Source organism: Pan troglodytes, chromosome 9 (assembly GCF_028858775.2).
Source record: "Pan troglodytes isolate AG18354 chromosome 9, NHGRI_mPanTro3-v2.0_pri, whole genome shotgun sequence".
NCBI lineage: Eukaryota > Metazoa > Chordata > Mammalia > Primates > Hominidae > Pan > Pan troglodytes.
This window is the reverse complement of record NC_072407.2, coordinates 51,139,793-51,152,119: the sequence shown is the minus strand read 5'-3', so window position 1 is coordinate 51,152,119 and position 12,327 is coordinate 51,139,793. Positions and strand designations below refer to the sequence as shown.

General features: G+C 44.5%; 1 protein-coding gene across 6 annotated transcripts in view; it reads right to left on the bottom strand.

Annotated features, from left to right (window-relative positions):
- The window catches only part of CSTPP1 (centriolar satellite-associated tubulin polyglutamylase complex regulator 1), a 223,319-nt gene that overhangs the window by 23,353 nt on the left and 187,639 nt on the right, over positions 1–12,327 (bottom strand). For all 6 annotated transcript variants that reach the window (XM_009460153.5, XM_063782451.1, XM_016919771.4 and 3 more), the window contains 1 exon segment: positions 1,171–1,255. In XM_009460153.5, coding sequence (XP_009458428.4) covers positions 1,171–1,255 — 85 coding nt within the window.

Below are 12,327 nucleotides of genomic sequence, written 5' to 3'. Positions count from 1 at the left end.
CAAGCGAATTCTCTTGCCTCCACCTCCCGAACAGCTGGGACTACAGGCAAGCGCAACCGTGCCTGGTTAATTTTTTGTATTTTTAGTAGAGATGGAGTTTCACCATGTAGGCCAGGCTGGTCTTGAATACCTGGCTTCAGGTGATCTGCCTGCCTTGGCCTCCCAAACTGCTGGGATTACAGGCGTGAGCCACCGTGTCTGGCCTAGCTCAGGTTTTGAGTTAAGTAAGTAAAAGTTAACTGAGGCATAGTCCAATTACCTCATGTGGTTAAAAATTGTGAATGATGGTGAAACCCAACACAGAAATTAGGGGCTTCTAACTATTTCTGCCAAGTCCTGGTTCTGGACTGATCTTGAAAACCTTCTTCTGGCATAAATAATATAATGTGCCTTTCCTTCAACTGGGCTTTATCACCTTTATGCCCTTCCAGTCCCCAACCTCAACTCTCTTCATCACAAGTCACTGCCAACCCTTGCCCCCTGATATGGTTAGGCTTTGTGTTCCCACCTAAATCTCAACCCGAGTTGTAATCCCCAGATGTTGAGAGGGAGACCTGGTGGAAGGTGATTGGATCACATGGGCAGTTTCCCCCATGCTGTTCTTGTGATAGTGAGTGAGTTCTGAAGACATTTGATGGTTTTATAAGCGTCTGACATTTCCCCTGTCTGTACTTCTCTCTCCTACCACCATGTGAAAAAGGTCCTTGCTTCCCCTTTGCCTTCCACCACGATTATAAGTTTCCTGAGGCCACGTGGAACTGTGAGTCAATTAATCCTCTTTTCTTCATAAATTACCCAGTCTTGGGTAGTATCTTTACAGTAGTGTGAAAACACACAAATGCAGCCCCTCTTTTCTCAGAATATCCTCTAGGGTGTGTGTGTGGGGGGGGTATTGGAGGGGTCTGGGCTTTTTCTGCCTCTTCATCTCACCACCCTCCAACTCTATCTTCAGACCCTGAGGCTCCCCACAGAAACCACAAAGGATCATTTCACTTCCCTTTGGAAATGCAGAATGTATTATGTTTTGGGGCACATCCCAAATAGACCCCTCTCCCACTGCCAGTTTCTTCCCTAAATGCTCCTTTTTTTCATTTGTATACACTCCAGGTTTCTCTAGGAAGCAGTGGCCCACAGAGAGCTGAGTTGGTTTCAAGAGTCCAGGAGACGTACCTGGCTGCTTTCTGAGTGAGCTCCAGCGGGAAATCAGGACACAGTAATTGCAGCAAACAGTGATATTCTTTCATGGTCAGCAAATCTGAAGTGGAAATGGAGAGGAACACATTAGGTCTCTGCATTTCAAGTCACTGCCCTCTTTTTGTTCATTTCATGAGTTTCAGACCTGGTCTTGGTAGAGCTGTTCTTTTAAAAGCAAGTCAGTGTGAAGGGTATGCTAGTCTCTAACCTCCAGGTGTGAGATTTTAAGATCAGTATTTCTACAAAGCTTTTCCAGGGTGGGAGGCATCCAGTTACACCATTTTGACCAAAGGAGCTTCACTGGTATGAAAATTGGTCGGGTGAAGAGAGCAAACAAGAGAGTCACCTTCATCAGTCTTCTTTAGTTTGGTTTTCCTTGTATATAAAAATCTGGAAGAACAAGTCATTTCAAAGCCGGTTAAATTTGCTGAAATTCTCTGGCATGGTAACGTTTCCCACCACATGCCCAAAGACCATCCACAGAATATCTGGAAGCAGTACTAACGCAAACAGTCTTGCTGTGTAGGGAGAAGAGTACAGCATAGAAACCCACAGACCTCATTACTCTGTCATCCAGTACTGCAGCAGGCTGGCTTCTTTTGAATGCCTGAACACAAATCTGGTCATCCTATTATAGGAAGCCAAGACAAAGGTCCAAGATATACAGTCAAGGCAACCAAATGATTCCTGATATACAGAAGCAATGCTTTGTGCTTTGGGAGAGGTGAGCCAGGATGAGGCTCTGTGGTCCAGCAGAGAACCCAGAGAGGTGAATCTCAGAGAAATTTATAGGATCCTGAGGGAGAAGAAATACACTGGTGCTTAAGTTATTTTGTTGCTGCATGTACTGAAGGCAAAAGATTTTAGATCAGCCAAGGAGTAAGAATGTGTAAGTATTATCATATATCAAAGCATTTCGAATATGGAAGGGCCTGGTAATGCTAAAGTGAGAGCAATCCACCCGGAAGCCTGCCTAATTGGGAGGAGGATGAGTGAGAGGAGGGAATCCAGAGGGCATGGCTACATTTGGGGAATGAAGACGATGATCACAGGCACTTGGTTTCTTTGGACCTAAGTTAGCCCAAGCCACAGGAATCCAGATCTCCTGCCCCTGTTAGTTTGGTTGATGCTTTTCCAAGACAAAAACCCCAAATCTCCAGGGAAAGGCCTGGGTTCCTAGTACTTTTTCATCAAAGCTTAATTCAAGGTGGGGACAGAGAGTTTGACTAACCACACTGCCAAAGTCAGAAACACCAAAGGAACAGACTCAGCGTCAATATAGGTCAAAGGATCAAGATGGTTTTGTGGCACTCTCCTCTTCCCACTTGCCTGACCTCGGGCACAGCCTGGCAGGAGGTCTTGTTCTTCAAGGGAAGGAGTCATTGCCACTCGTGGTCTCAGGCTTGGGGTGAGGAAAAAGGCGAAGGGAAGGGAGAAAATCCACTGAGTCTAATGCGTTCCCACTTTATTCTCACTCCAGAACTCCCCATGTAGAGAAAAGAGAAGAGTGATTTCTGGCAGGGCAGGGAGTAAATAAAGGAAAAGTTCTATCTTTGAATCATCGTGCTTTTCTAGGCTAAACTTTGGTGGATATATCTGATAGCATTCTTAGGGAGAGTCAGAGTGTTTCATAGGAACTTACATTTATCCCCCAAATTACCTACAAAATATCCTTGGGAAGATAACAGAATGAAGGAAAATGAAAAAATGAGAGAGAGAGAGAGAGTTACTTAATTAAGAAAGACAATGCTAGGAGTCAACATTAGCTTCCTGGTTTCTAGACCCTAGGCCCTCTTCAGGTTTTTGATATTATTCTAACTCATGTACTTCAAGTACTTGCTTCCAAGGACAGAAGAATGATTTACAAAAATCACTGCGTGCTTCTCTAACACAACAAAAGCTCTTAAAAATATGAAAAACAGAATACATCCTGCTCACCACTTCTGGAACTTGACTCTTCTAAATGTTAAGTGAGGACAGTAGTCAGATAAAGAGATTAATGAAAATGCAAGCAAATAAACAACTTTTAATTGTGGAGAGAGTAGTTCTATTAGTTGTTATTATTATTCTTCCATGCAGACTCTGTGTTGGGATGTGGAGAGAGGAGTTCTAATTCTACTGAAGTAGTGACCAGATAATGTCAAGGGCAGATGATTTCTGCTACTTCGAGACACTCCTCAGCTTTGTACAGTGGGTATTGAGAGAACTATAAGTGGTAAGACTTATTTCAAAATCAGAACACTGATAGGCATATGGGAGCTTGTTCCCTTTCTGCTCCATAGGCTAGGATTCAAATTTTGGCTCTGCGATTCACCAGGTATGTAATCTTGGGCAAATTGCTTAATCTCTCTAAGTCTCAGTTTCTCATCTGTAAAATGCAAGTGACACTGACACTTTTCAGGGTTAAAGTCAAGTGTAAGAGAGATGATGTCTATAAAGTGCTTAGCAGAATGTCTAGAACTTAGTAACATCAAACAATGGGAGTTTGTTTTGGTTCTGTTTTCAAATTCTGGAGGTGAGAAGAAGAGAGGAGGAAGGTATTTGTTGCTGAGTTTTTTTTATTTTAAATTTTAATTAATTAATTAATTAATTAATTAGTTTTGAGATGGGGGCCTCACTCTGTTACCCAGGCTGGAGTGCAGTGGCATAGCTCACTGCAGTCTCGAACTCCTGAGCTCAAGTGATCCTCCCATCTCAGCCTCCCAAGTAGCTGGGACTACAAGCATATGCCACCACACTCTGCTCATTTAAAAAATTTTTGTAGAGACGGGGTCTCGTGCCGTCACCCAGGCTAGTCTTGAACTTCCCGCCTCAGCTTCCCAAAGTGTTGGGATTACAGGCATGAGCCTGGCTGTTGCTGAGTTTGGACACTTAAACACCTAAAAGTTTTCTGCCTTGAAAGTTCTCTGTTGGGTTGCCTGAGCCAAATCCGTTTTGAACACTCTCCTGCAGTGGTCACTCACTTCCTATTCCCATGTGCCTGCTCTGTTCCAGGCTCCCCATTATGATGAACAAGCTAGCAGTCCCCCTAGCTTCTGCAGCCTGCATTTGGGCACCAGTTCACCCTAATGCTCCTATTTTGGGCCCTTTGGCTCTTAGAACTGTCCAAGATCTCAAAGGCCCTTCTCGCAGCCCTTTGTGCTCCAGCAATAACTGTAAAGAGAGTGAGTAGCCATGGAGATCTGTGCTCAGCTCTTGAATTAACTCACTTAGGCCAGGCGCAGTGGCTCACGCCTGTAATCCCAGCACTTTGCGAGGCCGAGGCAGGAGTTCACCTGAGGTCAGGAGTTCGAGACCAGCCTGGCCAACGTGGCAAAAACCCATCTTTACTAAAAATACAAAAATTATCCAAGCATGGTGGCAGGTGCCTGTAATCCAGCTACTTGGGGGGCAGGAGAATCTCTTGAACCTAGAAGGCAGAGGTTGCAGTGAGCTGAGGTCATGCCATTGCACTCCAGCCTGGGTGACAGAGTGAGACTCCATCCCCCCTCAAAAAAATAAAAAATAAAAAAAAATTAACTCACTTAGCCGTCACAGCATACTACCTTATGAAGTAGACTCCATTATTTCTAGTCCCATTTCACAGATGAGGATGAGAAAGTTTAGAGGGATGAAATAAGCTGGTGAGCAAGGAAGGAGAGGAGGGTCCAGGGTAGGGGAGAGGAAGGGGACCTGTCTTCCCTGAGCAAGATCTCAGGGTGGGAGGGAGAGAAGGGAGGCTGATGGCAGGAGGGGCTTAACAATAACACAGCTAACATTTATTGAGCACTTGGTCTTGGGGAGGCACTGTTCTAAGGGGTTTACATATGTCACCTCACTAATCTTCACGACTATTATCCTCATTTCACAGACACAAAAACTCAGATTGTGCACACTTAAGAGGTAGAACTGGAATTCAAACCCAGGCAGTCTGGCTCCAAAGCCTACCCAGCTAACACTGTCAGCACCTTGATCTTATCAGCTATAATGTGTGAGGCTTAAGAGCTTGTTTTCCCCTCCAAACTAACTGCAGGAACTAAATAGCTCCAGATGAACTGGATCAAGGAGACAATTCAAGTGAATTGAGATTTTCCATGTAAGAAACCGAGTCTGAAAAGTTCTAATTACTGTCAACAGGGAAGACTGAGGCTCCAGCACAGCAGCCTCAGGCCAGAGGGCATGGGCTGGGGGACCACTGTGCTGGTGGCCACACCGTGGTCTCTCATCCCCACCCACCTGCCAGCCACTCTTCTACTTGGCAGGTGCAGGGGAGGTAAGTATTGTGTATCAGCAGACACCTTCTCTAGATCCCCCCACAATTAGAAGAGTGTCAGCCAGTAGGTCCTGCAAGTTCAAAGGCAAAGACATAATAAGGCTTTGGTGTAAGATCAAAATCAGAACACTCTCCACAAATTTGTGTGTCTCCTTTTGTGGGTGGTCAGACTGCTAAACTTTCTTCTTCTAAGCCTTGCACTAGTCTCACCAATTGTGTGGCTGGCTCCAGACCAGAGGTGTTTTACACCCTTGATCCTATCTTCTCCAGAGGCAGCACAGCATAGCATTGTGGTTAATAGCATGGACTTTGGAGTTAGATTGTTCGGGTCCAAATCCTAGCTTTGCCACTGACTTCAAGTTACTTGACTTTTAAGCGCTCCATGCCTCAGTTTCCCCATCTATGAAATGACAGTATGAACATTGCAGAGTTGTTATGAGTTAATGTAAAGTGCTTAGAACAGTGTCTGACCCATCATAAGGGCCATCTGTTAGTACTTGCTATTATTATTTTAGAAATAAAGAAACTAGGGCTCAGTGAGGTGTAATCATTTTCTCAAGGAAACAGCTAGGAAGAGGGCTGAGATTCAGACCTAGGCCTAGCACAGGTTCTGAAGGTCCTGCAAGTTCCACCCTAGCAGGTGGGATCCAGCTGGTTTGTGAAGGACTTCTGATGTTAGGATTATTCACACCAGGTGACTGACAGACTTTCTAAGTTAAACATACAGGTACCCTTCAGGCAGGCCACTTTAAACAGCACAGGGTAGTTGGGTAGGGCAGCTGTATTAGTGCAGAACTCTGACTTTGCAATCAGATGACCTGGCTTCAAAAACCTGGCTCCACTACTTGCCACCAGCATGACTTAGACAAGCTGTACAACTTCCCTGAACCTTGGTTTCCTTGTCTTAAAAGTGTAAGAACTACAGTACCTACCTAATGGAATTGTTGTAAAAGATCAAAAGAGGTAACATATACACTTTTCTGAAAAAAGTTAGCAAAGTGCTCAATAAGTGGTAGCATTATTTTATAATTATTAACTGATTAAAACTTGAAGTCCTGAAATTAAGGAATCTTTGAACTTAGCTAAAGCAATTAGCACAATGCCTGGTGCATTGCAGTAAACACCTGTTGAAGGAATGAATAAATAAAAACATGCCTCACACAGTGACCCAAATAAAAATTCATAGGGAAAAAGTTCTGGTCACTGTGTGAACACAAAGATAGGGGGTCTCCAGGCACAGGAGGCATTTCTGCAAAATTACAGGGGTATGAGGAGAAACCAGGAGTTGTAAAGTGTGAAAAAAGGAAAATCCCCTACGTGCTAGGTACTATAACTGTCAGTAAACATGATAAACCATGACCAGTGTACTACACTTCATGGGCTTGTTGGCCTTTGCATCAAGTGCTCAGTTCAATCAGCTTGAATATTTCTTTTCATAAGAATGTATCACTGATTTTCCTTTTTTTTTTTTTTTTTAACAGAGTCTCACTCTGTCACCCAGGCTGGAGTGCAGTGGCACAATCTCAGCTCATGGCAACCTCTGCTTACTGGGTTCAAGCGATTCTCCTGCCTCAGCCTCCCGAGTAGCTGGGATTACAGACACGCACCACCACGCCAGGCTAATTTTTGTATTTTTAGTAGAGGTGAGGTTTCACCATGTTGGCCAGGCTGGTCTCGAACTCCTGACCTCAGGTGATCCACCCGCCTCAGCCTCCCAAAGTGCTGGGATTACAGGCATGAGCTACTGCGCCAGGCCATGTCACTGATTTTTCCATGAAAACCAAAGGAAGCCTAGGGTTCACTTCACAGAAATTCACTTTATTGCTGTTACAACTCTAGCATGAATACTACTGCTTTCAAGATAAGCACTGCCCTGACTCAAAATATTCTTCTGTTGGTTATATCCACTCTAATCCTAGAGAGTGTTAGATGAATTTACTTTAGCTAAGAAAATTAGTCAGAAATTATTGATTCCCAATATATTCAAGGGCTAACTCATTCTCATTTGTAGGAAAAGGATGTCTTTTTGATATCTGGTCTGCCTTCTTGCTGTGGCAAGTCCTGCTTCTGAAGCTCTGTGGGAGCAGCTTAGTCATTTCTACATCCTCCTTGCAGACCACCATGCGTGTCCACATTTGCTCAGAACTGTGGTGGAATATAGCTGTAGATCGGATACCTCTCCTCTTCCTGGGAAATGGTACCTTTGCCAGGATCACAGTGGTGTCACTAAAGAAGACCCATGGAGGAGTGCCAGATGGAAGGAAGTGGGGCCATATATTCATTCCTTCAGAGAAAACCTTCCCTAAAGCCTGAAGGCAAAGACTTTTAGCTCTAAATTTATGGGGGATGAAATGGGGCTCAGTCTAAATTCATTTGTGTGAGTGCCTATATGTTGGTTGAGTGAGCTAGTGCTGGACAAGAGCTAAAGATAATGAAATGCTACAAGCCATGGGAGTCCCAGAGGACTGAACAGCCTCTAGTTTGTTGGCTGCATGATCTCAATAGTACTACCACAGAGGCCAGAGAATACCACAGCCCATGTGTGGACTCTCCAATTTTCAGCTGCAATTGTTTTTATGTTCTTTTATGCAGGGGTTGTGAAGGCTCACTCTAAATGACACTCATCCTCAGCCAGGCTGCTCTGCCAAGAGATGCTCGGAAGGACATGGATAGTTCAGGGCATGACCACACCACCCCTTCCAATCCCTAGGGCACCAAGGCTTTGTTACCAGGCCACAGCTGAGTAAATACTTCTCAGTGCTACTCTGTGAGGAGGGGGAAGGGAGTGAGGGACAGTGTGGGGGAAGGGAAGAAGGAGGCAAGACATCTGACGACTTCACTCCCCATGTAGCAGTTGGTATCACATGTCACAGAAAGATTGCTACCCTACTAGGGCCATGTTCCTGTCAAGCAAAGCCCCAGAAGAAGAGAAGGCTGTGTTATTCAATTTTATCTCCTCTGGCAGCACTGTTGTTTTATATTATAAATGGAGGGAAATGATAATTAGTTGACTGAATGGGAAATGACCTTACAAAAGGAATGAGAGGCAATGGCCTCGAATGACACCTGTGGGGTAAAGTATTTGGGCCATTATGAACACTACCCTTTGCCAGCTCATTACTCCCCAGAGCATCTTCAGTGTGTTCCAATGGGGGCAGAAAGCCCCTTTAGTTTTTTTTTGTTTTTTTTTTTTTTGAGACAGAGTCTTGCTCTGTCGCCAGGCTGAAGAGCAGTGGCGCTATCTCGGCTCACTGCAAACGCTGCCTCCCGAGTTCAAGCAAGTCTCCTACCTCAGCCTCCCGAGTACCTGGGACTACAGGTGTCTGCCACCATGCCTGGCTAATTTTTGTACTTTTAGTAGAGATGGGGTTTCACCATGTTGGCCAGGATGGTCTCCATCTCTTGACCTCGTGATCCGCCCGCCTCGGCCTCCCAAAGGGCTGGGATTATAGGCGTGAGCCACCGCACCCGGCTGCCCCTTTAGTTTTATATTTTATTATGACTAAGCCAGACACCAAGCTAGAAATGTATTTAGTCTATTTCTATTTGGCAGTATCTTTGTTCTAGGCAAAGTATTAAATCAGACACAGTAACAATTTTATGGCAACGTTTAAAATGAACAAAAACAACTCTCCAGGAACTGTTTATATACAGCAGGTAAAGATTTAAAGAAATGCAGGCATTTCTAACCAGGATCTCAACATTCTACCCAGGGTCATGTAGGACATACCATGGCAATCTGATCAGGTTTTTAGGCTAACCATGGCCATCCTGAACCACCACTGGTGGCTTAAACCACAGGCCTGGTCTGATAAGAATCCCCTATACTGTGTCGAACCCTTGGGGGTCTGTTCATCACGATGGGGCCATTAGGGATTGGAGGACCAAGGCAAGGCTTTGTTCTGGGGGAGGTCCTGTCTTAGAAAGTGTGAGGATATGAAACACAGGCTGCATATGGCGAGGGTGGGCAGCCGTATGCATTGTGGAAGGAGGCACCAGTGCTAGGAGAAAAGAAAGCCTCTCTAATAGCAACGGGGCTAGCTACTCTGGCATGGACACAGTTTCCTACCCATTATTGAGGAAATGGAAGGCAGTTTTGGACACCAAAATGTAGAGCAGGATCTTGGCACCATAAGCTCTCAAAGGCTCCGGCAGCCCATCAAAGAAGTGACTCCAGCCTAGAATTTGCACCACCACTCACGTGCTCATGCAGCTCCACCAGGTGTTACCACTTCCCATTTTTCTTTGGAAACAGGAGGACAGGGTGGGCCCTTTGAAACGGACAACTCAGGGCCAAGTTATAATTCTCCTCCAAGAAGCAGGTGTTGTTACAAACTCCTGCAACCCATTCCTGTTCTTAATTGAACAGAAATGGTTAAACGGGCACAAGAGCTAAACTGGAGAATAAACCTTAATCCCTCCTAATGGTGACTAAAGGCAAGAGAAAACATCACACCCTCCCAATGGTGATATACCTCACTCAACCTTTGAAAAAGAGGCAGAATTTTAAATTTATTTCTGGGGGGTGTTTAAAGCCAGAATGAAGGTTTTTATGTTGTTTTAGGGGGGCAAAAGTTTACTACAGAGACACATCATGATAGAGAAAAGAACTTGGTCTGACTTCAGCAAAGGATTATACCTATCTGGGCACAATTTTTCTAGGCCTCAGTTTTCTCACCTGTAAAATAAGGATGTTGTGAGCCACTGCTCCCGGCCTGAAAAAAATGTTTTAATATATATACATTTAAAAAAATAGAAATCTAGGTCTGGCGCAATGGCTCATGCTTGTAATCCCGGCACTTTGGGAGGCCAAGACGGGAGAATCGCTTGAACCCAGGAGTTCAAGACCAGCCTGGGCAACATAGTGAGACCTCATCTCCACAAAAAATAAAAATGAAAAAATTAGCTGTGCATGGTGGCACACGCCTGTAGTCCCAGCTACTCAAGAGACTGAGATGGGAGGATGGCTTGAACCTAGGATGTTAAGGCTGCAATGAGCCATGATTGCACCACTGTGCCCCAGCCTGGGTGACTGAGTGAGACCCTGTCTCAAAGAGATAACAAATGAAAATCTTGTAAGGAATCTCAATATTTAATATTTATAAAAACAAAGCCTTTTTTAGCCAACTTTCTCTTCAACAGCTCTCACCCAGACGAGAAGTCGAGGAAAGAAGGCCTGAGGTGCTACCTTAAAACTCTAGAGCTCTACAAAGGGCAGTTAGGCCCTAAAACCTAAGTGGGTCTTACATAGTGCAATGGTTAAGAGTACAGGCTAAGGCTGGGCATGGTGGCTCACACCTGTAATCCCAGCACTTTGGGAGCCAGAGGCGGGCAGATCACTTGGTCAGGAGTTCAAGACCAGCCTGGCCAACATGGTGAAACCTCGTCTATACTAAAAATACAAAAAGTAGCTGGGCCTGGTGGCGCATGCCTGTAATCCCAGCTACTTAGGAGGCTGAAGCAGGAGAACTGCTTGAACCTGGGAGGTGGAGGCTGCAGTGAGCCAAGATCACACCACTGCACTCCAGTCTGGGCAACATGACACAGCAAGACTCCATCTCAAAAAAAAAAAATAATAATAATAATCAAGGCTCCTGAATCAGCCGATCTGGGTCCAAATCCTGGTTCTTCTGCTAACTAGCCATGTGACATTAGGCGAGCCAATTGAAAATGACAGTGAATAATAGTAATAATGGTATGAATAATGATAATGCTAATCATGAATTTTTGAGAGGATTAAAAAATCTTTTTTTTTTTTTAAAGGAAGAGATGGTAAATTAAGGTGCTGGTACATGGCATAGATAAGCATCCAATCAACAGTACCTGCTCTTGTTATTACTTTTATTACTTTCCTTCATTTAAGGCACACAGACACAGGTGGGATGGCACCTGCATAACAAAAGGCACAATTTATCACAGTTCTCCTTCAGCTCCAGCCAGTGGGTGGCTGAAACGATCTTATTTCTTATCTCATGATTATTTTGTCAAGCCTTTGTTCTTTATTGATGAATGAATAACAGAGTTCCTGCCTGAAGGCAGGTGCGCCACTTTCCCAGACTGTCAGTGCACTGCCAATCCTCTATTGCCTCACTTTTAATAGTGCTGATGGCTCATATTTGCAGACAGTGTAGAATTATGCAAACCATTTTCATATGCATTATCACTTTTGATCCCCATAAGAATTTTGTGGGGCAGGGAAAAGAAAATGGTATTAATTCCCATTTTTATAGACATGGAAAATGAGGCTCAAGCAAGGGACAAAATTGCCGCATAAGTGGTAGTTCCTGGATCAGATCAAGCCTTCTCATTCAAAGGCTGGCCTTTCTCTGCTACACAGACTGGCTCCCTATGATGTCCTTTTCTTTTTGCTGTAAGTCTCTGGGAACCCAACCTGCTTTTCCTTCGTCTATGGATGAAAAACACCTGGCACAGTGAATTCCCACAGTGAGAACCCAGTAAATGTTAGCTGCAACTGGCTATTATTATTTTGTTTATTATTTAATTTTATTCTTTTTTTTTTTTTTTTTTGAGATAGGATCTTGCTCTGTTGCCCAGGCTGGAGTGCGGTGGCGTCATGTTGGCTCACTGCAACCTCCACCTCCTGGGCTCAAGCAATCCCCCCCACCTCAGCTCCCCAAATAGCTGTGACCACAGTCACACACCACCATGCCTGGCTAATTTTTGTATATTTTGTAGAGACAAGGTTTCGCCATATTGCTCAGGCTGGTCTCAAATTCCTGAGCTCAAGTAATCCACCTGCCTCGGTCTCCCAAAGTGCTGGGATTACAAGCATAAGCCACCGTGCTGGCCATTATTTTAATTTTTTTAGAGATAGGGTCTCGCTCTGTTACCCAGGCTGGAGTGCAGTGGTATGATCATAG